Source organism: Morone saxatilis, unplaced genomic scaffold (assembly GCF_004916995.1).
Source record: "Morone saxatilis isolate NCDOM2014 unplaced genomic scaffold, NCSU_SB_2.0 Contig20, whole genome shotgun sequence".
NCBI lineage: Eukaryota > Metazoa > Chordata > Actinopteri > Moronidae > Morone > Morone saxatilis.
The window spans coordinates 16,700,733-16,728,355 of record NW_023339763.1 but is presented as its reverse complement, the minus strand read 5'-3'; the positions used below and the strand labels follow the sequence as shown (position 1 = coordinate 16,728,355).

General features: G+C 40.5%; 2 protein-coding genes across 3 annotated transcripts in view; one reads left to right on the top strand and one right to left on the bottom strand.

Moving 5' to 3' along the window:
• LOC118331420 (ras-related protein Rab-6A) overlaps nucleotides 1-450 on the bottom strand; it is an 8,192-nt gene extending 7,742 nt beyond the window's left edge. For both annotated transcript variants that reach the window (XM_035666337.1, XM_035666336.1), the window contains exon 1: nucleotides 96-450. In XM_035666337.1, the coding sequence (XP_035522230.1) occupies nucleotides 96-165 (70 nt within the window). In that variant the 5' untranslated portion in view covers nucleotides 166-450. The remainder of the gene's footprint in view (nucleotides 1-95) is intronic.
• A 4,043-nt stretch (nucleotides 451-4,493) lies between these two features.
• LOC118331557 (gap junction delta-2 protein-like) lies at nucleotides 4,494-21,664 on the top strand. Its single transcript, XM_035666587.1, has 2 exons — nucleotides 4,494-4,854; nucleotides 19,236-21,664. The coding sequence occupies exons 1-2, from the start codon at nucleotides 4,784-4,786 to the stop codon at nucleotides 20,101-20,103; spliced, it is 939 nt and encodes a 312-aa protein (XP_035522480.1). The 5' UTR covers nucleotides 4,494-4,783; the 3' UTR covers nucleotides 20,104-21,664.
• The last annotated feature ends 5,959 nt before the right edge of the window (nucleotides 21,665-27,623 follow it).

Sequence of the window (27,623 nt, the reverse complement as noted above, 5' to 3'; positions counted from 1 at the left end):
TAACATTAATCAGCAGACGGATCCGTGAACTCATCTGTTAGCTACATCTCCAGCAGAGCATACTTCAGTGTCTAACGCTGTAGGCTCACACTTACCGCTCTGTTCCCCGAGAAAGACCAATTTAAATTTTCTCAAAGGGTTTCCGAAGTCTCCGGCCGCAGACATGACTGTATGAAACAAACCCTGACGGTACTTTATACGGGAGCTCCCCAGCTAGCCAGCTAATGCTATCTACTACCCAGCGGTGGTCGGATATTAAAGGTCCGGGATCCGAAACCGTCCTGCCGGTTCTGCCAACCCTCTACACAGTCCACCTGGAGAGGTTCCGTGCCCTACAATCACTCCGTTAAGCTTCCGGACACTTTTTGTTGATAGCTCACAGTTAGCATTGCTGTCAGTTCTCTGACATATCTGAACCACTGCCACCAGGGCTGCTCTTCTTCTACACACATAAAGTTCACACTATTCACCAAGTCAGGCATATTGCGGTGCTGCCCTCTACTGGTGGAGGAAACACAGAATGATAAAAGGGTGTATCCCTGTGTGGTAGAGCAACGCGACTGTAGACTTTAACACGAATAAACACGGTCTGTGTAATGTACCACTTTTTATAATAGTCTAGTGTCAGTATAGTGTACAATCAGAAGAGTAGCAGCTAGTGATTGAAGCATGTTGTGTCTTTGAATGGCCACAAGAGGGCGGAGTCACCCCAGCGCCAGTATCTCACCTACTGAGCAACCTTTATGATAGTGATTAGCTGTCTCGAGGAGCCTTATTGAAATTACATTCTTAAATGTGTAAGTATTGGATTTCTTATTAGTCATTATTGAACATGAAATAACAAATATGTTGTCTTTGTTTTTTCATGTGGATGATCAGAGAAGGGCAGTTTGTTCTTATTTAAGATACATGTTCTTTTTGTTTTGATAAATAGGAATATACTATCTATCTATCTATCTACTGCAGTGTGCACATGTACAGTCTTATATATTAATGCCAGGTTTTGCTGGCAATCTTTCAACATTCAGTCTGGCATAATTGTCTTTGTGAACAAAATTAAATCACAGTTATGGGTAGCAGTATGAAGGTGTGAAATGTGGAAGTCTAACTTGTTAGGTCTATTATGTCAGACACATGACAGACAAATTGGTATCATGCTGTGATGTTTACAGGACGCTGTAGCTGTCATTCGTTTGCTCGTGACCTCCAGCTCCCTGGACAGCTGCTGTCCAGAAGGTTGAAGCCCTGTGGCCACATACAAGGTGACTTCCTCCACTTGCTTCACCCAAAGACCCATACAAATCATTTTTAAGGTTTCAGAAAAACAACATATGGATTGCATGAGGTTATAGTGCCGATGGCTTATTTTGCATACTGATATTTTGTCTAAATATGTCTCCTATATTTGTTTCACTATTCAGCTCAAGAGCTCAAGATAATCAACTATTATATATTATGAACTGAATTAATAAGGATCTTGCTGAGGTACTGATAAAGCTGGGGTTTGCTCTTTCTACCTGCATTCATTTGAATATTAAACCATGATTCATCATAGTCATACCAACATTTATTAATAATTACTCTGATTTCCATATTTTATCAAGTGCCCTTGTTTTGTGAGGATAATTTCAGTCTTATGTAACTCTCATAAACATTACATAGGCTTAAATATTGATTATCCCTGTGCAGTGCATAGGGAAATATATAGGGTATGTTTACATAGGCATCTGCATGAGATCAAACATGAGCTCAAACTGAAAAGAAATATTGTATATTTTAAAATGTTGAATCCTGACAGAATGTACTGTAAGCATACCAGATGTTTCCTTTGCAGTTGTTTTACTAGTGAGTATGAACTATACTAATACATTAGGACCCCCAACTATTACACTCATATGAATTACATTTGTATTATCATGGATATATTTATATATGATGATGCGTTTGAGTACAGTATGTGTGTTTATGCATGTTTGAACTGGCTCTTCTAGGTCACCGAAGACACACCTGCGCCTCTCTCTCACTCGTGTGCCATCCAGCTCTGAACTCTCTTCTCGGAGTGCCGACCGGCTGATGCCAGCGCTTCAGCTGCTCTGTTTGCAACCCAAGCCTCACCAAACTCACATCACACTCCGCCTCCCCTTTCTCTTCTCCTCAACAGCACTCTTACACCATATGTCCTTGGTAAGGGAAAGACCCAAAGTCCCCCCACTGAAGATGCTGAACAAACAAAATCCTTGTTTGCTCTCTGCCCCCCCCCCTCTCTTACAGACACACACACACACACACATGCAGGGGGATTTTGCATGTGTGCATGCACATTCACAACAAGATAGATCGATTACTAATGGACTGTAGAGGTTGTTGTGCAAGGGCTGTGATTGTGAGTTTGCTCACCTCACTGCTATTTGTTTTCATATATACAACCGCACAAGATTCGAGTATGTTAAGGTGGTATTACATTTTATGAAGTGCCCCAAAGGCATGCACCTTATTCTGCAACAAATAAACTGTCAAGTAGGGATGCATGTTGTCCAAAATCAAAGAAGTGTAACTAAAGGAAAGCGTGGCACAAATGAATTGAACTTGTCACTTCAAGCAATGACTTCATTCTGGTGTGCTGGTCTCATGACATGCCACTGCTATCATTTACTTCTGCAAAACTTGACTTAGTCTACAAGATGGGAAAACCTTGTTATGAGTCACATCTTGGGAGAAAACAAACGTGTTTTCTCTTGTTATGTATCCTTGTCTCTTAGCTGAACATACACACGTATTTGTCTACTGGTGAGTGAGCAAGTGAATTACATGCCATACATCTGCCTGCATGTGCATGTAATGGAGGGAGACCATCCCATTTCCAATATAAATCTAATGAATGCAGCTTTCAATGTCACAGCAAAGTACAATACGGCGCTCATCTCTCCTGAGAGGGAGCGAGAGCAAAGGGGCTCTAATGGAGGAGGGGGGAAATGGCCAGAATGAGGAACAGAAAAAGAAGATGAGGAAAGCAAATGCAGAAAGGGCATGAGGGTTGGGTCAGGGTAAAATAGGTGTGTTGTCAACCCTTAATTTGGTAAGATGGAGACAGGGAGGGGATAGATGGGGGATGGGGTGTAGCTGAGCCACAATTCTCCTGTAATCCTCTTCCTGGAAGCATGGGCTAGATGATGTGTGGCAGAGAGTGAGAAAAGAGAGGAAATGAGCATTTGAGAAGTACAGGAAACACCGCCAAGCTTCCAGACTGGAACAAAGGATTGTGGTGAAGACAGGGGCAGAAGGCACGGTTAGATCACAAATCCCTATTTTTCTGTGCAACATCAGGCAGGAACAGACACAGCAGTACGGTGGGAGGCATTCTTGCAAGCATAAGTGAAGCAGTGATCAGGGTAGCAATCCAAGCACATTTACCAGAGGACGGAGGGAGGGAGGCAGGGAGGGAAGGAGGGAGAGGGAGGAGAAAGAGCAGATCTATGAGAGGAAGGGGTGGGGGGTGTTGCATGCTCAGAGTGTGACAGAGATAGAGCGATTCCATGAGCGAGAAAGAGACACAGAGGCAGAGAGGGAGAGCACAAAGCAGAGATGGGGGGCGAACACTGAGGCAGAGGTAGTTGGGAAGACAGAGATCTGCACACAAACGCTAGCAAAGGAGGGGAAGGAGGAAGAGAGCGGAGGTTGAAGGAGAGCAGGAGGAGGGGGAGAAAGGGATGCAAGATGATGGAGCCCAGAAATAGGCTTCACAGGACAGCTTTTCATACCCGTTCTCTGCGGCAGACATGACTCTGGGCATCGGACTGTGCTGAAATTAGCCAGGGGGACAACACAGGACAGCAGGTCTGCAGCGCTCTGCCTTGGTTCAGCCTCACTGGATGCAGCAAGGCAGCTGATTTATTACTGAGGGGCTGGGTGGCGTGTGCAGCTCTGAGTGTGTGTGTGTATGCAGGTTTTTATGGGTCCTGGTAGCGCTCGGAGCTGTGGGAGCAACCATTCCTCCAGTCATAAAATGACATTCAGCAGGCAGGAGCTTTGTGTGCTGGTGTGGATCTGCAGTCCCCAGTAGGAAGTGGGAGAGTGGGATTCAGAGCTGTCATCGAGTGCAAGTGTGTGTGTGTTTACAGTGCTGTTCGCTGAGGTGAGCCAAGGAGGATCAGCTTTATGCGGTGTGTGTGTTCAGGTTAGAGTAGCAAGGGTGCAGCAAAGGCATAGATTCTACACAATGCAAGGACGAGCGCAGAGCAGCACTGATGGCAGGCAGTGCAGGTAAAGTACAAGGAGTGCCCTGGGGGTAGGGTGGAGGACGAAGGCAGGGACAGAGGAGGAAGAGGAGGAAAGAGCGAGGGGACGGAGAGAGACAAGTGGAAAAGAGAGGGTGATCATGGCTGTCATGCAGTGAGCTATAGCATATGCTGTAGCGCAGAACAGAGTGGTGCGGCAGGGGGAGGACAAGCATCACCGCACAGGGGAGGGGGAGAGAACTGAGGGAGAGAAAAGGGGGGAGGCAATCAGCTCAGCACCTCTCCTCCAGCAGGAGGAAAAGCACAGCGGGACAGGCCCAGGAGAAGACACTCAGTCAAAGACGCACTGACGAGCAGTCAGGTCAACGTGTAGAGGTCAAAAAGGGAGCTGGTGCGGGACGGGGGTTGGGTGTACCCCCCGCTGGCTGGCAAGTCCACAAGAGCGCAAGCCGGTCCTGGGAGGAAGAAGAAGGGGTCGAGAAGAGAGAAAGAGGGGACGGTCCCCCAACTCCTGTTTCTTTTGACAGTCCTGCCACCTTGCCATCAACATGGGCGAATGGACCATTTTGGAGAGGCTGCTGGAGGCGGCTGTCCAGCAGCACTCTACTATGATTGGAAGGTAAGACACTGATTGATTTTGTGAGTAAAGGTTTCGTATCTGTGGTTTTGTTTATAACGTTGAGCTGAGTGGTTTAAAAGTACAGTACAGTATGTATCAGTTGATGGCATCCCTACAGAGACCCCCCTCCTCAGGCTTGTCCCAGTGCTCTCCTCTGTTCTACAGTCCCCCACAGTCATCACTGCCTCCCCCGTCCGTTCCTCCTCCCTGCTCTCCTCACCCTTATCCTCCACACTCATCATTTGTTAAGGGATGAACTAATTGCACATAATCAATAGCAGGCTTTACTGGGCATTATGGTTAATTCAGAGAGGCTCCTGTGTTGATACTACCTAATAGCCTAGCTATTGATAGATAACGCTTGATGCCGCTGGCCACAGACCAATAGGACAGAAGTAGGAGAGGGGAGTGGGAGTGAGAGGAGAGCAGAGGTGCGGAAGATGAAAGGATGGTGAGCGAGCAGGTGTGGAAGGTAGAATCAAAGGGGGAGTAAATGGCTCTGAACTCTGTGCGAACTCGAGACAAGAAAATTTATTTCAAAAACAAGTTCATTCAGTTTATTCTTAACGGCAGACACTTATTTGCATCGTAGTGAAAGTCTGATCAGATCTTTTCTCATATTTTGTGTGAGAATGGTTCGTGGTGGAGGGTTGAACAGATGAGCTTTTAGTTTGATTAGCAGTGGAGACATGCCATGGAGACATGCTGTAAAATCTGTGTGACAAAAAAAGTGCTCCACATCATCTCTGTGTGATTAATAAATGCAAAAGTGGAATTTTCCCACCCATTAAACACAATCCAAATGTCACGCTGGGATGCTCGTTTGGAAAACTGAAGAGTCAAAGTGGTTTAGCCTGTGAAACCTGGATGTATGGATAAGTGGTTTGAAAATTACCTTTAGAAAAAAAACAAGCCACTAAGACTATGAATTTGACTGCACTGCTGTGCTCATTAACCCAGACCTCAGGTAGTCTGCAACAAGGGCATGGCCTAACTTTCTCTCTGCTGTGTGGCTTTTTGTGAGTGTGTGTGTCTCGCTCTGTGTGTAAGTTAAAGCAGTGAAAATTGGCTCTTGACTACACTGTGCACTGTGTGCTCATAGCCATTAGACTATACCCTTCAAAATCAGACAGAGATGATGTGAGCTGCATTATAGCCAAACTTCTGTTGATCAGGGATCTGAAATCATGTGTGATGGAGATTTTCCTTCCAACCAAACACTACACCAAGTCATTTCAATGAGTTCTTCCTCTGAGGTTGAGTGCCTTAATCAATGAAATCACCTGGTCTAGTCCTCAGATGGAATGAAAACCTGCATATAGTAGAGCATGTTGACTTGATTCAAAGATGCATTAAGCAACGTTTTGTACCATTTAATTATATGACTCCCTCTTGCTTATGGGATTGGTAGTATTGCCGATACCACTGAGAATCAACATCTCACTTTGAAGCTCTACGCAGCTTTCCGCCATTTTCAGCTGATTGTTTTGGTTTCTGGCGCAACAAAACCAAAACAATGTCGGCTCGTGTATGACCCTGGGCAACTGCTCCCAACACAGAAGCTAAGACAAGCTAATTGTACGCGAGCTGTCCAGCGCAAAATGGCAAAGAGTCGAAGTAACTGGTGAAGAAACGTTTAGCAAGGCAAAAAGAGAGAGATCTTTTTCTCATGAGCTGGAAGACTAAACAAGGGCTAAACGCCAGTGAATATTGGAATTACATTCAACAGGTGGCCAGAAAAAGGAGACCAAAGGGATGTCCGTGTTGCTCTGTTTCTGCTGGATTTGTAAGTAGGCAACTGTTTGCTAACATGTTAGCCATAACAACTTCATAAGCTAATTGCTAACTGTTGTGAACTTGTTCTGGAGTCTTTCCGCCCCCTAGTGGTCAAAAATTACTTAATGCAGCTTTAAAATCCAGTCCTGGCAGCTGAATCAGTAATACCCTGTGAGCACAGGGTACAAAGAATGCTGAAAATTAATCCTTGGATGATTCAATGACTGTAAGCCACCTACAGTTTTTCAGAGGCACAGAAGCAACTCTCAATTTGTCTGCTACCTCTTTCAAAAGTCATAATGTAATGGCTTCTGCTTAATTTGGGCTATTTGTTGATCATGCACTTCACTGGTTGAACATTAAAAATGGTCCCCTGAATACTTAAAATACATTTAGTAAAATGAGCAGTGCTTTCCCTGGCTTAGAATAGTCCTCTATGCATCAGATTTTGTTCTCCATATGATAGGATCTACTAGATTAATTACCTGCTGTGTCAAAACATCCAAAATGATGTAACATTTGAAAGTTAAATGATAATATGAACTAGTAAAAAAATCCCTCATACAGTGAGTAGTTTGTGTGATGCTTACAAGACATCAGCTATGTGATACTGTGCTGAATACAGTGGAATGCTTTGTAAATGATCCCTATGTGTTTTGGCTTCCCTCAGACTGTGTTTGTCCTACAAGGCTCTCTAGTTGACCCTAGGGCATTAGCTGTAACATTAGCTGCTTTCCAGTGAGGTTCCCTCCTTCTACTCTGCTTGTTTATGCTATGCAAGTAAAGAAACATTGTCCTTGGAATCACTTTGAACAATATTTTGTGAGTATTTTAGGCTGTAGATCCCTGAATTTCTTTTGACCCTTGCCAAGTCGATTTTAGCGTTGTCCCTGATAGCTAGCTTGTTTGCAGGATATCTTAAAAAATACTGGGGAATTTGTATGCAGTTTGGTGGACAGAGAGACCTTGGGTTAGATAGAAACTTATTATTTAGTGGTGGTCTGGATCTTGGCTTTTAACTTCTAGACAGGCATTTTTAGACATTAGACAATCTTAGCAATAACACAAAAACTACTAAAGATAAAGACTTGATTCCTAATCCTAAGCATGTGTCTGCATGGTCAGGAAATTAATGACACTTAAAATGATCAGAATGATGTTTGTTGATGTACCAGCAAGTTGGAGAATTGTTCACCACTGGCACAGTTTTGTGCTGTAAAGATGCCTCCTAGATTGTTAATGAGCAACTCCACACTAAATCATGTATGGAGTCAAAATTGTTGCACTGACCTCTATGGGTTGAAAGGTTCAAGTCTGTTACACCACTGACCACACCCAACAACACAGTTGGGTGTGGTCGGGTGTGGTCTGTTGCACTTGTGAACACAACCAACTGTAATATAGCGTTGCACTGTTGTGCATTGTGAAGTCCTGCACTTCACAGGGTGTGGCCGGAGCATGCAGCAACTGCTAGATGGCATCACATGTAGGATGTTCAGCCTGTGTATAGTTTCTTTGACAGAGTTTGCATGTGTGCGCTTGCAGTTCAAAGGATGCAGTTCCAAAGTACAGAGCAGTGATGTCTCCCCATGGCTGAAAAGTCTCCCCTGCATCAAAACTTTGGAACATGGTTGCATGTCAGTCATCTGTTTGAGTGCCAACCCTCTCTCTTGCAACGTGAGGATGTAGTTCCACCGTGAGACACTGTCAGATAGCATTGTTGGATGTCTAGACTGTAAAATCCAGCTACAATTAAGCTGTTTCTTAATTGTAGGTTTTAAGCTAACCTATGCCCTGGCATAGGATAGATAATTAGCCAGTGTTAAAAATAGAAACGGACCAACTCTACGCAGTGGCATAGGTTAGCTTAATTATGGTCTTTGAAAGAGACAGACAATTGAGAGTTGCTTCTGTGCCTCTGACTAACCACAGGTGGCTTGCATATTATGACTTATTCAAAGATTAATGTTGTGTATTGTGATTCCCATATGCCTGACTTCTAACTGGGCAATGTACAGTGTGTGCATGGATAACCAATGACTGTAATCATGATTACACAGTGAAAGAAATCATTGTCAAGGCTGCATTAACCTCATTCTCTCACCAAAACCAAATTTACTGTATATTCACAGTTGAAATGACCCTGGGGCTTTCAGCATTAGATAACTGACAGTTCGGTGTGGCCTGTAAAGGGTCTCAGTGTATCTCACTAACTGTGTTAATTAAGCAAATTAATTAAGTTTCTGCTTTTGATGGACAGAGGTAGCCTGCTGACACAAACCACCACACACCACCAGGGCTATAGATATACTTGGTGCACATAATAAAAATACTACCTCACAATGTTTTTTGGGATTATTCGACCAACATTTACAGTGAAGCGTACTCATACTTGTGCACTCTTTACAATTATTCCTGCAAGTATTACTTTGTAGAGATGTGTGTTGACTGACTTTCAAAGCAGCATGTTGCTGCAAACCAACTACAGGTGATTTATAGACTTCTACACCAAAATGAATAAAATGTTTTTGTGTTGATATGCTGATGATACACTGGTGTGTTTGTATAAAATATAACACCAGCAGCCTTGATAATGTTTGCAGTTGTCTTATATCTCAAAACTTTGTACACTTAATAATTAATTTACACAAACCTACATTTACATATTTATTGTAATTCAGAAAAATGTGGACAAGAACGGCAAACATCAAACTCTCAGTCAGAGATTTGCTGGTAGGTCTGGTGTAGTACTTTACAACAGATTCACGTATAAATAGCTAAGTCTTGTTTCTATGATTAAAAATGTTATTTTTCCTTTACTTTTCCTTTCACCCGCTTCATCATTTTTGCTTATCAGAGCAGCATTTAAACACCTTGACAATACACATTATTGTGCAAATAAGACTATTTAATCCAGTGGGACAAGCTACTGCTTGTATACTTTGCAAATCGGCCAAAAACCAACATTTGTCCACAAAACACTGCAAACAGTTGACTATCCAGAGCCATTCCATCATTTGTATTTGATGGATGAGACCAGATAGACTATCAGTTTTTCCATGTGAGACGTTAGTTTCATCTTCTTTAGATAAAAGATAAATAAATTTAACTTCTTGGACTCCCCTAAATAAAATCAAAATCTTCTGCTATCCATTCATTATGTGATATTTTAAACACAATTATGTGATGCATATTCCACTTAAGGGCAATAAATGTATCATATATACACATATAGGTATATCAAAACATGTCAAACAACATATTTTCACATGTGGTGCTCAGATGTTTTGCAGACCACAGGTGTGCATGTACGTGTATTTTGTAAAAAGAAAAGACGCATTCTACCGTGAGAGGAAGAAGCCTTTTGAGTGCAGGTTGCAGGTAGGAAGAAAGAAAGGACGTGTGTTGATGCACCTTCCCCTACACTGCAATGCTGTAGTGAGGTCAGTGCCAAAGACAAGTAGAAGCGAAGTGAAAAAAGAGGCATAGAGATAATGGAGGACTAGAGTGATCTAAGGAAGATAAAATAATAAAGCTTGCCGGATGGAAGGAGAGGAGAGGATGTGAGCTGTAGAGGCAGAACAAAAGGGTACAGAGGGGGGGGGGGAGAGGAAAGAAGAGAAGTTTTTCCTCTGCAGAGGTATAGTGCTGAGAATCTGTGTCAGAGCTCCTTCCTCTGGAGCTGCTGACTGACCCTGCTGCTGAGGAAACAGCCTGCACACTCACAAACTCAGTGTGTCCTCTGCATTGATGAGGATTTCTATAAATACACAAGACCTTTGTGTTTTTTTATTTATTTCTCATTTGTGTGAATGTAATGCTCTTAATGTAGTGCTTGTAAAAGGTGAGGACGATGCCTGGGAGAAATTACATGCAATATTTACAATTTACGCAGACACAGCAATGCAGGTTTGGCCGAATAAACAGCATCTTTAATAGGAGGCAGAATCTCTCTGTTGTTGAAGCAAGTAAACTCCTGTATTTTGCATTACATTTGAGTAAAACTAATAACTATTATAGAGCATAGATGTTTAATTTATGTGCTCTATAGTCAATTTCTATATCCATGTACCTTTTATTTGTTTTTTCCTGTGTAACTATGTATTATTTAACATCACTGCCCACTTGAGCATTATAAATACTTCATAAAATCTTAATAAATGTTATATGGCTCTTGTTGCAAGTTGCAAGTGATGTCAAGTCATTAAAAATTTATGCACATTTGACTAGCCTTTTAATGTAATGGACAAAGTGATGGATAAAATACCTTGTTGCTCTGTAGCTCTGTTTATATAGTAAAAAAAAAACAGCACTCGAATGGACAGTCTTAAAAGGTTTGATGAAACCAAATATATCTACATGCTAGTTTGTTGTCTCTAAAAGCAAAATACAGATGGCAGTCTACCTCTTTGTTTTAAAGTTGTTCACTCCTGTAGTCGTGGTGCACATATTTGTGTTCTCTCTACACTTTCTGTCTAAATAGGTCAGGATATCCACAAGAAGGAGGTACCCTACTTTGAGAAGGGCACCCTACTTCTCTCAAAATAATTTGAGATGTAGGAATGCTCTGCTTTAATTGAGGGCATCATCCTGTCTAATGGTGAACCAGAATGTACTTTGTGTATCATTAATAACAAGCTTCCTGGATAAAATCTATACTGTCTGGGAAGATTGTGTTGCAAAGGAAAACAATGGAAGCAATATTTCAGCGTTTGACAGGATTAATAATCCATCATCCTGCGGCGAGGAGCGGGACTGTCTTTCAAACGAAACCATTTTTCTGCACATCTAGAGTTGTCATTAGTTTATTTGTGCAGCAATCCCTGATGTTGAATGCTATTGATTATACTGTTCGACAGGGGGATTTTGCCAGTATAGCTGAGCTCAGCTTTCATTCAGCGCAGGCCATTATTCATTTCAGCAACACATCGATGCTGTGTGTATGAGACTTACTGGGCATGTAATGTTGCCCTATACGTAGCTTAAATGTTCTTTATTTCAGTGATTTCACCATACATGTTAGAATTCCTTAATTAGATTAGGACAGGATTTCTAATGTTTTATGGCTGTGAGCAGGGTTTTAGATACCAAAACTCACATAAACCCTGAAGCTATTGTCATGTTGCTACAGTATTATGTTTAAGGGCATACTTTTTGGCACAAGTAAACTGTTCACAGATATGATTTTAAATGTATTTTGCAATAAAGATGTGTGTGTGTATGAATTAGAAATCTCCTACCCTATCTGTATATTGAGTTGGTATATAAGATATAGACTAATAAAGTCAACTTTTGCTTTATTGTAATGGGTAAATCATTAATATAGTCAAATGAACACCAATCCATGTGTGTGAATGTGTCTTTATAACAGTAAGGCATGTTTTCTTTATAGTGTGGTTAGTATGTTATAATGTTCAGAGTAGATTGCTAAATACATTAGAAATTAATTTACACTGCACACTAAATTTAGTCCACATGAAAAGAAAACATCAGGATGGCAAATTAAATGAAAGGTATGATGCAAGTATCAAATTCAATTTATGGTGCAACACAGTACTTTGCAGCCAGGAACGAAGTTGTAGCAAGAATTAGCAACTGGTTGCTAATTAAAACAGCAATTCGCATCACATTGTTGAATAATCTGCCAGAAAGTTAGCAAAAGCTACAAGGGAAGCAGATGTTGTTACACAGAGTTTGTGGCCTTAAGAGCTTTTCACTCTTGGATTGGATGTTATTACAGCAACAACAACAAGTTAACTTACATCTGACAGCTACTGTGGGTCACGTTGTCAAAAGTTCAACATTTTTATATTAATAATTGGTCGAAAAAGTGTAATATGGTAGTTACAAACCCACAGAGAATTATAACCCGACTCTGCAGTTCCCCTCAACTCTACAGAATCCTTTCTTTATACATTTTTAATATGTCAGTGTTGTGTGTTACAGCCTCCCCCTAGGACAATAAATCAATTAATACTGCTTCAAAATTACACAAGTAACTATACTACTGCACATAGTAAAAAAAACACCTCACAAAATAATCACATTGTCTAGCGATCAGCATAAGGTTGCAGAAAAGGTTATGTCTGCTAACTTCATGTAGAGGTTATACTTAAGCAACACAAACACAGCACATTTTGCTCATAAACTTTAGAATTAAGTGACCTTTTCAGACACTTATTAAAAGTAGTTTCATGTGTCTTTCACAATGATGCATTCAGTTATGTCTCTATGTAAAAGTGAAGGTAATGTGCTTTATTTAGCACAAAACATTAATATCATTATAATATTAAAACAGAAATGTGACATTGTGGTTGTCATTGTTAATTCTGTATCAAAGATATGCTATATTCATTGTTCACATAAATTACTTAGAAGCAGTCACATTTAATTTTAAAACATAGTGTGATTGATCAAATGTGTTCAACTAGAGACAAAAGTGACACTAGTTCACTAGTTCACTGCTTAATAATTTCTTTCAGAACAACTGACAAATATCTTAACTGATAACTAACTTATCAGACATATAATACATTGTGATAGAAGAATTTTTCCTGAGAAGCTTCATTCAGAACAAAAGCAATTATAAACACTTCATGTTCATGGCAGGTCAGATTTCTTTTACACCCTTAAATCCTCTTATCTTTGACTCTGTTCTACACAAGCTGGCCAAGTGGGGCAATGCCCAGTCAGCCGAGTCAGTGACCATTATGACTGAGGAGGTGAAGCCATGTCAGCCCCCTGTGGTTCTGGTTTATTTTTTAGCTATTTCAGTACATTAATACATGTGAAAACATTTGTTTCTTTTAAAATCTAATTATATTTATGAGTGCAGTTTTGCATCACAATCACTCCACACAATGTAACCACAACTCTTAAAAGCCTACATCGTGTGACTTGTAGGCTTGTTAATGAATCAACAACAACTCTCTAACATGTGACATAAATTCAGATAAATCTGTGCTCATTTTGGTTCGTTGCCACTATTGAGTGATTTCTGGAGCCAATTTGTTGTTGTTTTCTAATATAGAACTTTTTACACAGTAAGATTGCCAATGCAGCTCCACTTAACTACAGAAACATGTCAACAGTATAAACAGGAAAAACATCAGGTTTTGTTGTCAGTCCATCAGAATCAAAGAGAAAGTCATACAGCTTGCTCCTGTCCTCAGTGGACAGGAATGCAATGCAGCCACAAGAGGCGATTCACTTGAAAATATCTTTTATCTACAGCTACAACTAAAACAAAGGTACGTGCAATAAGTGGAGCTCAGTTGAAAGGGCTAAAGCAGGAAAACAAGTGCTGAACAACACAGTTTAAATCAGTGTCTATAATAATAATAATAAGTCTGCCTCTTTCTTTAAAGGCTGTAACTTATTTGTTCAAACTTGTGGTTAAAATGCATGTTTTATAATCCAATAGTCAATAATACAGAAGAAAATTATGAGTTATAGACGTAAAGTGAGTGGGCTGAGTAAAAATGAGCCTAGTCTGTCTCTCGCTGCAAAATGAAATCATTTTCTCTGGGTTGAAGCTGATCTCTTCTAAGTAATAACTTAAGATTTTACGAATCATTATATGGCACATCATGTGTGAGTCTATGCAGAACCTTTCTGTAGTTAAATTTTGTCTAATACTTTGTATTTTACACTGAATTAAAAACCACCCTCTTTTATTTTTATATTTGTGTTGATGATGTAGAACCTGTCATTGCTTCAAATACTGAATAGCCTTGATGTGATGTATTGAATATTCTGAAACTGCATATTGATGCAATCAGCAAAATGTGCCGTTTAGGAACCAACAGGAAATGCTTTCTAACTTTCAACTTATATTGGAGAGAAACACTTTGCATAATATCTGCATCCCTTAGCTAGAATTGAGATGAAAGGATCATTTTTAGATGAAAGGCATGTAGACAAATGGGATGCAGGAAGGCAGCATCTGGTATACACTGTGTCATTACCACACATGCTTAGGCTGTACAGTGAGTTAATAGAAAAGTTGTGTGTGCAAGATGTTCTTTGGGCGATAGAAACATTTATTAAATTAAACTTGAGGAACCTTTTGCATTTGCATTTGAATATGGTGTTTTAATCTTAAGGTATTATGATAACACTTCATCATAACTTGTTAAAGTCTGTCTCAGCTGAGGTATAATTGAAGCAGATACCTGTCGAGTCTCCCCCAGTTAACTTTCTCTGTTTCCTCCTTTATTCACGAAAAGCAGCTGGAAGCAATTTCCTTTAGAGCTGTTGAATGAGACAAGTGAGATAATTACATTTGTGCACATGTTGACTGTGTTGTGGCACAAAGGAAATTAAATGAAGGACATTTTTTTGGGTCTAAAATCACAAGTATAAGAGATATTTTTAAAACTATTTATGCTTCATACTCTCAGTAAAATATTCCTGATAAGTATTAAGAGGAGGCCAGGCACAAGAGTTTAGCTTATTTTAATGTATTCGTCACACCGACTCTTCGTGGCACCTCAGGCGGTCACGCATGTCTGCCTGATACGTGGGCAAGACCTAAAACTATTAAAACAGTTTGAGAGAGGAATGGTGGATGAGGGCGGGGAGAAATGTCTGCACTCTGATAATTAAGCTGCCTAATTTCTATGCCTGGTAAGGTCTTTATTCATTATGTCATTATGTTCTGTGCCATCAGCAATCAGTGGAGCTTATTATTGAGAATGTATTGGAAGGAAGAATATTCTTGCTCAGGGTCTCTCTATACATAATACTGCACTTAACCAGAACTACCTGTGCACTTGTGTTTGTGACTCTTGATTCATATACAGTACAGGGTCATTTATATTACCAATGTGTGTATGTGCGTGTAAGAGTAATGTGTGTGTATGTTTACCAATCCATCTGCTGTTGAGCTAGAGGCAATTGTTGTCCCTGGAGGCTGGCGGCAGCTGCTGTATGAATGAACGTGTGTGTGTGTGTTTGTGTGTGAAAGCCTCTGGGAAAGACAGAGCCAGCATGTCCAGCCGACACACCAGCTGAAGAGCAGCTATTACACACACAGTCTTACAGGTCAATCAGCTACCTACAGATCAGTTCGTATAGTGTCACTGCAGTGAAGTATCAGGTCCTTATCTTTTCTTCTTCCCACTGTCATCACTCTTGACGTCAATGTTAGCTTTAGTCTATGCACAGGAGCCCAATCCAGGGATATAAACTGATTTGTTTTCTTTAAAATCTTGTAAATCTCTGGCTGTCGATTTAGAAAGTCTCCAAAAATTTAATGATTGAGTGGTGACATAATTTACTTGCCATTTAAGGAACTTTTGGTTGAAGGGATGTGATAGATGGTGTCCTTTTCATGTTTACCTGTTTGAATCTGCTCAGTAGATGTTCCTTATTTTTATATTCTTTTCTCAGCTTTTAGTTCTAAAATCTTTTTCATAATTTACTGTGGTTATTGAATATTCTGCAAGTTAAGGCCTCGGGGCCATCCTGCCCCAATCCAGTCTAACGTACAGTATTGGCTCGTTACTCTGCAGGACTTAAAACACTGATGTTTGCAGATAACCTTCGTCCACTTCTTTCTGCTAATGCAGCAATCTGCCCTGTGCTGATTATCCTGTTATCCAGCAGCAGAGTACACACACACACACACACACACACACACATGCAGGACACAAACACACACACAAGCCTGCAAACGCACACAGCACAACACTCAATACTTGCAATGTCTTAGAATTTTTTTTAACGACATAAAACTGCCCAACAAACAAGTAGAGACTGAATATCTGCAGTACGGTACTTAAGTTTCTTATCTGAGGAAAGTCTGTAAGTATTTCTGACAGTTCTTACTGTTCAGGTGAGAAACAATTCAGGCATAAAAGGTTTAAACCTTTATATATCATCTGCCCTCAGTAAGTCCTCAGCAACTCATACTTTAAGAAAATTTGCACACAACTAAGTCGATTTAACCAGGTGCTGCAACATGCTGCCTCTTCATTCTTGTTAGCAGCCAGGATATTTACTATTTATTATTTTACACAAATTACATTAGAGGAATGGGATTTATATATTTACAATTAACTGGGTACACTGGGGGTCAGTTGTCCACATGCTGAAGTATTATGATTTCCAATGGTATACATAGACTTTCAGTGACAAAGGGACATATCACTTTACATGTAAATAGACTTGTTCTTGTGTTTTTCTGCTGTATTTGTGTGTAGAAAATAGTAAAACAATATTTTGTATTCCTGAGGGTGCAAGCTGTCACCAAAACATAAAGAAGAGCCTATATTCTGCAGAGACCCCCAATACAAATACTGTTACGTCTGAATTTAAAAAAATGCTATAGTGGACATTTTAACTGTAAAAGACCAGTCCAGTCTGTGAGCTTGTGTCACCATACAGAGATGTGGATACCAGGAAGACTTAGTGACATTTAGTTAATGCTATTACAATGTGGTAATTATCATTGGCATGAGAAGATGCAGACCTTGAATAGAAACAGAATGCAGATGTGCTGTTTCTGTCATTTTAAGTCTGCATCTAGAGCCGCGGATTCTCACACTGACACTGAAGTGAGTTAGTTTCACATTTAAACATAATTTAAACAAATATTTGCATTTAAATGAACAGTATCGACCACAGATTTCTATCTCAGTGAGCAATATGCGTCAAATGACTCCTTGTGGTGCAGAGAACCATCAATATCGGCCCTTCGGCCAAATCCGCTGCTGTCACACTCCCAGTGAAGGCAGATACATGCGGCTCACAGCAAAGGATTAAAACGTGACTGAAAGTCTTTACATAAATTACACACACAACCTGCATTTAACTTTTGGAAGACCAAAGGTGCAGAGAAGCTTTATTCTGCTTTATTTCTGATCATGCTGAAAGTCAGTGTAGCGTATACTGTCACAGCTGTTCCGAGCACTGAAGGCCGGACATGTTTGCCATTTTGCACAAGTCATACACATGGATGACTCTCCGTCTTTGTCTCTGTGTCCTTGTGTCTGTCTTTCTCACACTAAATAACAGGCACGCACTCGCAGGTGGAGCAGGAACAGTCCTGCAGCGGCGTGCTGCTCTATTTTAAGTCTACACATGTATACCCCTTACCTTCACCTGCCTTCCACTCTGCTTTCATGAGCTGTCTCCTCAATCATCTCATTCAAAGACATTTATTTTTTTCTCTCCCTAAGGAAACACAAATTTAACTCTGTGCCTGTGTCTCAGTGTCTACATACCACTGTTCTCTCCCTGCAGTTGTTTCACTAATTTGTTGGTTGCTGTGGTAACGTGCTGTGGGCCCTAAAGACACACTTTGGAGTCTCATTTGACATGTGGATAAAAACACAGAACAACTTTTTATATATTTTAAATGCAGTGGAATAGTTTTATCTTACATCACCTGAATTAAAGCCTACTGTCATAGGTGCCATTTCCCCCAGATGTTCTAACCCAGCTGGGGCCAGCTTCAATCTATCTCTGTACCTTTAGTTGCCCTGGGTGGCTCTCTTGTGCTCGGAAACAAGTGTGTTTAAAGTAATTGGCTTCTCCACGCAGGCAGCATGCACATCCACTGCATTGTGGCATAAATACCAGGGAGCCCGGTGATGTGCAGGCTTTCCTCGCTCATTACAAAGAGCTGACAGTGCAGCCCTAAAGCCCTAGTCTTCCTCCGCAGTGCCCATGCTGGATCGACACCAGAAGATAAAAGTACAGCACACCAGTCTCTCAGAGGCATTGAAAAACAGCCATACTGCTCTCTAGATCCTCCGGCCCCGGGACACCGCGCTCTCTAACTGCAGTAATGCACTAATGATGCTCAATGGGAGGTCCTCACAGTTTTTAGAAGATGCCTGTATGGTACTAAGATAATAATAATCAGCACTCATACTATGACTCTTGCTCTTTAAAAATACACATTCCTGAAGGCTTTGCAACTGTGAAACTTATCAACCCATAATATGATGTCTAATGTTGAGGTCATTTGTACAGGAGCTTAATGAAGCACCACTGAAAAGATTAAAAGCTGGTTTAAATATTACTGGAAAAATACAACAATGAATTATACAACACTGTTTCCTAAATCAATGGTTAGCAATCATGGTTTAAGCCTGTATGTGTAGTCACACACACTGATGTACATCCCGTTCCGTTTCAGCTCTGCAGTGAAGACGAGTGTGAAATCACCTGTTTCAGTCTCTTATGATTAGTGAGCTCATGTGTGCGTATTATCTAGAGCGCAAATCCCCCATCCTTTGGCGTTGTTTATCATAGCAGCTGAGTTATAACACATGCAAACATACATTCAACATACCCATGCACACACACCCAAACACACACACACACACACACACTAAAGCATACACAGAATCTTACCTAAAAACGTTTTTTTTCTGATGCTCGGAAATGGTTTTAGGGTACAAAGTGAAAACAACATCCAATCGCCAGTTAGATTATGTTGAACCAAGACTTCACAAATCCTACAAATAGTCAGAATCATATGCTATGATATTTTCTGAATATCTGTGCATTTGCTCCTTGTTAACTGACCTTCTCTGTCTCCTTTTCACCCCCTCCCCTTCCTGCCCTTTCCTTCTCCTTCTGTCTCTCTGCAGGATCCTGCTGACAGTGGTGGTGATTTTCCGTATCCTAATAGTAGGCATAGTGGGAGAAAAAGTGTATGAGGATGAGCAAATCATGTTCATCTGTAATACCATGCAGCCCGGCTGCAACCAGGCTTGTTATGACAAGGCCTTCCCCATCTCGCACATCCGCTACTGGGTCTTTCAGATCATCTTGGTGTGCACGCCGAGTCTGTGCTTCATCACATATTCTGTTCACCAGTCGGCTAAAGCACGTGACCGAAGCTACTCTCTCCTGCATCCTTACATGGATCACCATGGTCATGGTCACCATGGTCGGCATGGTCATGACCATCACGCTCGCAAGCTCCACTCTCGCAACATCAATGGCATCCTGGTGCACCCTGACAGCAGTAAGGAGGATCATGAGTGCCTGGAGGTCAAGGAGATCCCCAACGGACCCCGAGGACTTCCTCAAACACACAAGAGTGCCAAAGTGCGACGACAGGAGGGCATCTCCCGTTTCTATGTCATCCAGGTGGTGTTCCGCAACGCGCTGGAGATTGGCTTCTTGGCCGGTCAATACTTCCTGTACGGCTTCAATGTGCCAGGAATGTTTGAGTGTGATCGCTACCCATGTGTGAAGGAGGTGGAGTGTTACGTGTCCCGTCCAACAGAAAAGACCGTGTTTCTGGTCTTTATGTTTGCAGTGAGTGGCATATGTGTGCTGCTCAACCTGGCTGAGCTCAACCACCTTGGCTGGAGGAAGATAAAGACGGCCATGCGAGGGGTGCAGGCACGAAGGAAGTCCATCTGTGAAGTGCGCAAGAAGGATGTTTCACACCTGTCCCAGGCCCCAAACCTGGGCAGGACCCAGTCTAGTGAGTCAGCCTACGTCTGACAGAGGCTTCTCTGCCTGGGGGCTCGAGGACCTCTTAAATTTTGGAGAAGAGCTTTTCCCTGGCCCACGACCCCTACCATTAGGGCACAAAACTCACTATTGCATTATTATTCAGGAGCACAGACAGACTCTGTGTAATCATGATAAAGCATCAGTTCACAAAGTAGAGTCTTTGACACTTCTAGAGACAAGAATCACCTTCTTAAAAAGGCAACTGTGTTGCTGCAACAAAGCTTTACACCTAAAGCTTACACGATGAAGAGTTCTGCTCTGCCTAGGTGACACTAGATGCCTTCAAAGAACCCAACAGATAAAACTGAGCAAATACTAGTAATATTAAAATACTGTAAAGATAGTCTGAGGTTGAATTATCTGAAATTCTTCATTATTTGCCTTTGCTGTAGGTCAGAAATAATCCCCTTATTTTCCAATTATGTCTGCATTATGCAAGAGCTTAAGCGTGTGCATGCATACGCATGTGTGTGGGGAAAAAAAGCCAATCTCTGACTTGATTCAGAAAATTGAATGCTAAGCTAATCTGAGCTACTGAGAGAAAGATAATGTTATTTCTCATGGTCCATAATCATCGAGCAAAGTCACTTGGCGAACAAACAAGCACCTTTTTAAACATATTTTAAGAAATATACACAAAATCACATAAAACCAACAGCAGTAAAGCTATCTACATAAACTGGGACACAGTGTCAGTGTACCAGGCTTTTTCTTAAACACTGTCACAATTCTTCATATTCTTGCATTAGGTGCCAATCAGACTGTAGGCTGACATTGCCTGGGAGCTTTTGTTCAAAGAGAGACACATGGTGCATTGAAGATGAGTTAGATTTACTTTTCAACACTGTGTTACGCACCACAATGCTCCCAGTGCCTGCAAGGCATGCTGTTTACTCTCAGAAGCCACTGAAAACAGTCAAGAAAAGTGTGCCAGTGTTTCCACTTTGGCTTCTAAAGTGTGATCGCAGTGTAAGGTGCTGAATGGAGTTATATAAAGATTTTTTCAAATAAACAGGAAAAAGTATTGTTGTCACAAATATTTTAACATGTAACCTCAAGCTTTTTTTCACAAGCAGATTTGGTGCCATATTTAAAGTTACTGTACATAGATGAGATGTAATAATTACACTTAGCCTTTTCCCTATGCCGTATAGATGGGCCTCACTTGGATGGGGGAACATGGGGTGGGTGGTAATGAAGATTAATCATAGATTGCCAGCTTTAACAATATGTATTATAAATGTGCTCTTTGTTAAGCCTTCACCCTCTAATGGAGACTGTATGTTCCAAAAAGTGTTTCCCCACTATGGACTTTGAAAAAGGCATGTTACTGAAGCATTAATAGAATGGATAGATTATGACATGTAACTTAAAAAGAGACTGTTTTATTTATTTGCATCCTGCTCCTGTGAAATGTAATACTTAGCATGCATGAAGATGACAAATATAAAGAGATATGAACATAGAATCCCATTGTGGGAATATTGAAAGTGAATACCTGAAAGGCTCCAGAACTGCAGCAATAATAATATATAGTATGTGAAAAAAAAAAGTGTGAATAAATTATTATGCAAACAGTGATTTTGGCTGTGCTGTGTGTAACAAAGACGTGACAATTACTATGCGCCATTTTTTGTGCTTTTATCAGGATGTTGAGAGGTAAGTGTTAAATAATAAGTAATTACACAAACTAAAGAAGCCCTATCACTGTGAATGGAATATTATAATTTAACTGAATACTGATACATTCACACTTATTAGCATTTTATTGTTTTAGCTGTTTGACTAATTGTATCCACTTTACATACAGTTGGGTAGTTCAAGCTATAAAAATGCATCACATTTTAGACGTTCATCTTTTTTTTGTATAATATTTTTATATATGCGAAGTAACTAGTGGAGTTAGAAGTATAAAGTATCAGCAAATTCAAATACTCAAGTTCAAGTACCTTAAAAGTGTAAATACAGTACTTGAGTAAACACTTCCTCACTTTTCACCACTGGCAGTGTACATGGCAGTGTGCTGCAACATAAAATATACAGTAGCTTTTCGTGCTGTATAGAATACATAGGTATATACAACACAGACTACAGAGCACAGTGCAGAGCTTACAACTGCACAGATTTAAATCCTGCTTTAATATTTATTATTCAACACTGAGAAATGATACATCTCTGAGAGATAAGTGCAGGCTCTGACTTTCTGTTGATGAATTATAGATGTTTAACCTGTTCATTTCCATGTCATAAAATTCCTGACTAAAGTAAATGTATCATGAATATGCTACAACTTTTTCTCATTCATTTACACTGAAAGCTCCAGTGTTTTTGCCGAGCAGTAAAATATGTCTGACACTCACACTGTTGTTTCTCAGGCTCAACGTGACTCGTAGGCAGGTAAGTTATTAGAGCGGACCTGATAATTCCAGTAATGAGTGAGGTTACTGAGGGAAATGTGTGGGGGCGGTGAACCTTTTAGTGTTATTAAACCTTCAGTCAGTGCTGGCTGTGTCCTGGGGAACACTGATAGCATAGTGGGACTAGAGGAAGAGGGACGGGGTGATGGAGAGGTGTGTTAATAAAGTTGATTGTCTGATAGGATGTAGAGTAATGAATTTTGTGGTTATTCATTCACTTAAAGGCCACACTGTGTTCTTATTGGCGTGTGGGCAGCCGTGATTGACTCCCGGTGCTGTGTGTGAGATATACATTCACATCAACCACAACCAACACACACGCACACACATGCACAGATCGTCAATAAATGCCTAAACAAAGCATTTCTGAGGATGTAGCCAGGCCGGTTGCTGTGGTGACAGGAGGGCAGTAATGATGTTAAGCACCACAGAGAGTACAGTAGTGAAGGGCAGAAACAGCACTGCACCATCTCTCCTGCTGTCGCTCCACAGCAGCACTTCGACCTACAGGACACACTCAACGTACAGAAAGTTAGAAACATGCTGCATTGTGCTTTATGCCGTAGCGCTGCAGCTGCAGTACACTATGAGCTAAATAACAGTAATTACCTGCTAAAGATATCTTACAGGTATGATGACGACTCACAATAATCTGGTTTAAAGACCAGATAATAGAGCAGAAACCATAGGTGTAGTATGAAGTTTTAACATTTGAATTTAATTAATGATAAACCTATTACACATAACTTATAATGAAAACATTACTTTAAGATCACTGCCTATTATTAGAGTCAAGTTTTACACAATCAGATTACTTTATTTAAAGTGTATAAATTCTTTATTTTTAACATTATGAAATTAAAAATAGTAAACATAATTTAAAGGACCAGTGTGAAGGACTGTGGCATCTAGCAGTGTAGCTGCAGATTGCCTCTCCCTCATTTTACCCTCCCCTTACAAGCACGAAGGAGAAACTACAATGGCTAAAAACACATAAAAACCATGTAATGGCCATCTTAGAAGCCGCGTTTTTTTGTCCGTTCATGGGCTACTGTAGAAACATGGCTGTTCAACATGGGGGACTGCATGGAAGGCGACTTGCGGCGTCTGTAAATAAAAACGACTTATTCTCAGGTAATGAAAACATCCTGTCACTGGACCTTTAATACAGTGGAAAAATGTTCACATTTCATACAATTAGAGAAGCTTTAATACAGACCTATATTCACATTCAATTTATGCACACTGCCTAAGAGGAGATGTGTCTATATGTTCAGATTATAGTTGTCACAGAGTTGTCACCCACAGACACCCACATTTCTGCACTCAGTACACTCCATTAAATATGGACTTTCTACCTGCTTACTCATGTATGAAAGCATGCAAATAGACGGTTAACCGCCCCATGTAATTATGGGGATGGTTAGAGGCACTGTAGGTTTATGGATATATTTTTCTGACGGGCTACTGCGAATGAGAAAATGAACGGATGAACATAATGTAACAAGCCCCCCCCCAGAAACACATACCGACCTGCTGTGTAAACTATTTTAAAACAGGGGAGTGTCTACTGTCCAGTAGGATATGGATGGTCAAGCTACCCAACAGATGAGCCATATGCTGACTTCAGATCAAATGATTTCCACTGCAGTGGATCAGGGAATATGTTTAACCCATTTATAAGCATTTTAAATCATTCTTTATAGAGTTTCCCCCTGTGCTATACTTCAGTGTTTGATGTGCCTTTCTCTTTTTAGATGTTCTTTTCTGCTCTCCATAAAATGACTTAACTGAAAACTTAAATCTGTTTATGTGTTGGTATGCAGGGCATTTACACCCAATGACACTGCAACTCATTCTCTCTCTCTTTTTTGCTGCAGTTTTTGCAAGGATATTGAAGTTTGACAGTAATGCTGACTTTTATGGACTGTCCTCATTACTCAGCAACTCACTGTTTTCTCTTTTCTCAGCTTAAAACATCAAAACCTTAAACATCAGTAAAACCAAATAAACACAGCTTAATATGTATCTATCCATTAATGAGATGTATGAAATAACTCACAACCATCAAATATTTACCTCCCCAAATAGAAAAAAAAAGAAAAGTGAACAGAAATAACAGTCTGACAATAAACAGCCGGTCACTTCCAGGTTGCTATTAAAACTTTATGCTGTGGCGATCATGTAGTGTATTTGAAAGCACTCTCATGTTCTCCCTTGTTCTCCGCACTTAGCTGAGCTCCTTGACTCCAGTCATTCACTATCCAAAGTGCTGGCCTGCAATATTATGACTCAGAATCTCAATCCCTTTCCCCTTATCTGCACATGGGGTCTGAGACGACTGACTTCACCTCATCAGTTTCACCTTCATCTCTCCTTAGTTTGCAGATCTTGGTCAAATCAGGCAGCTTTCATTTTCCAATTCAACTGTGACATTTTCATTCATCTCATGTTTGTTCATGATGAGGAGTCCCTGAAAAATAAGTCAGTAAATCATCATGCTCGAAATCTCGTGTTTTTGCTTGGGTTATGGATACCTTTCCAAACATGATGAAGATCTGCAGAAACGTGTAATTCTAGTAATCTTACTATATCAGTGTCTGCATAATTCAGAGAAATTCAACAAATTAATTTGACTGACACATTTTTTATTATCAATAGAGTGAGGTGATATGACATGTGGATTATTTCATTAGTTTGCTCTCTCAGATACAGTATCTGTACCGGTGCAGGTTTCTGTCATAGTCTATTTTAGGACATTGTTTTGTCATTCTGAGCAACCAGATGTGATTTTTGTTTTGGTAACTTGTGTCTGAGCCAGGAGCATCATCAAACATTTCTACTAAACTGACTCAATTGTAGTTATTACTATAAACATCAGATTTGTGCTCTTATGTTCATGGCTACACAAATTGAATCTTTGTGCGAGTCTTTCAGTTTGACCTGACTCTTTTTCTGACCTTTACCCCCCTGCTGTAAATAGATCTAATTTAGAAAAATACATAAGTATTATTTTTCCTCTGTGAGGATGAACCAGTGTTACCAGATTGACTGGCATTTACTGTCTATTCACAAGGATTCACCCTTGCCTCCTCATTAAATTTTCATCTGCTCTATGACCTATACTCTCCACAGCTGATTCATTATTATCCCAGTAATAAGACAGCCCTAGGAGAAGAATCATTTAATTATTCTTCTCCGTGTTCCTTGGATATTTCCCTCCCTGCCTCTTCACTCATTCATAAAGATGAAATTGGAGTTGCTTATTCCTCTCTGGAGCCTGCTCCACTTCTAGCCTCTTAATGTCTCAGGCCATCAATTTGTGTCAGTCTCCATTCTGCTTTCCTGCAAGTGACTTGGTCTCCTTACGTGATAGCCCTGTTTGGCACAGTCTCTCTGCCCTTCCTCGCTCTCTCTGTCTCCATCTGCTCCTCTCCTCCTCTACCTAACTCACTCCTCTCTCTTTCCACTGCTTCCTCCACCTCTATATTTTGTTCTGCCCTCCTGCCTTCGTCTGACCTTCGATGTCCTCATTCATGTAGGAGCTGCTCTGGCTTTTTTCGCCTGGAACACATTGAACATTGATTCCAATGAGTTCTCCGTTTCGTCCTTGTATCTATCAAAGCTGCTGAAGCTAAAATCCCAAACTGTCTTTAACCTTGATTCCTCCCCTTTCTCTCACCTCAAAGGATTTTGACGCTAAAAAAATCTTCTCCCAGAAGCTCAAAAGCTTTTTATCTCCTTCTATGTTACCTTGAGACCTCACTCACCCTGGTTGATAAACCTGGAAATATGACATATATGGAGCAGACAACATGATAGTTTTGTCTACTGATATTAAAGCTGTGAGGTTCCAGCCTTCCAGATCTACTCATTGCTAAAATGCCATCTTACTGGATTAATTCATCTTTGGGAACTTGCTTGACTGTCAGACAGATTTGGGGTAAATACCCCCAACAACCCATCGACCAACTCTGCAATACACTCATATCTGATGCTGTTGTTCTGGTAAAGTAATAAAAGGGGAAAAGACTAAGGTCAAGTTAGTTTCATGAAAAGTGCTATAATTTTCTTTTTTCAGATTGATGACTAGATAGTTGCAGATTACAACTCCATTGCTTCACTCTTCCTTCACAAGCTTTGTCTGTTCTGGGCTACTGTACAAACATGGCAGTTCAATAAGGCAGACTCCAAGGAAGGCGACTCACGGTGTCTGTCGATAAAAAAAATGCTCAAAATAAGGTAACAAAACAATTCTTATTTTCAGGTGATTATACACTAATGAAAACATACCTATGAATATTACAGCCCATATACTGCCGTAGTTGTAGTTGTAAAAGAAAAGAAAAGTAGTGCAAAAATAAATTCAACAATAATCTGATTTTAACAACTACAACTACAATCCTGATCATGAGGTCACCAAAAAGCCAGGGCCGAATAGAAAAAGAGCTGGAATTTCTCCATCCAACTTGTACAGCTGAAAAGCAAAACTATCCTTCCACAGCTGACGAATGATGTATGAACATGCAACTGTTTCCCACAAATCTTTAAAGATCCTGCTTAAGAACACCTAATCCTCCACTGGGAGCCCAAATTAGCCACTACAACAATAAATTGGACACCACAGACTCTGTGTGCCGTCCTCTTGGCCTTCCACTCCTTTATTACGGTGATTTCAAAAGGTTTATGGTGTGAGACATCGTGGGTCATTTGATGCTGATTTTATTTTTGTAATCCTGCATGGCTTTGAATTCTACCATCAAACTACTGTAATGGAAAATATAAATAGAATTTTACTATAGTGCTAAAATCCTTTTAGTCAGTAGACACGAGCAGTTTAACAGCTCTGAAGGTAATGTGATCGCACCTTTGTCTCATTATATAATTATTGTATTTCTCTCAGATTCCTCTGAGCAGAGTCGGCATCCATCTCAGATACCTATCTGGCCATGAAACTCATGAAAAATCACAATCTATCTACAGCTAGTGTTTGATTTGTCCGTTGTGGGGCTACTGTAGAAAGGTGGCGGTTCAACATGGCGGATGATAAAAATAGCTCATACTAACGAAAACACAGTGATTCTTATTTTC

Excerpts from the sequence above, each read along its gene's own strand:
- LOC118331557 (XM_035666587.1), top strand. The coding sequence starts at position 4,784 with ATGGGCGAATGGACCATTTTGGAGAGGCTGCTGGAGGCGGCTGTCCAG. Across the intron at positions 4,855-19,235 it reads CACTCTACTATGATTGGAAG|GATCCTGCTGACAGTGGTGG; the intron begins GTAAGACACTGA and ends GTCTCTCTGCAG.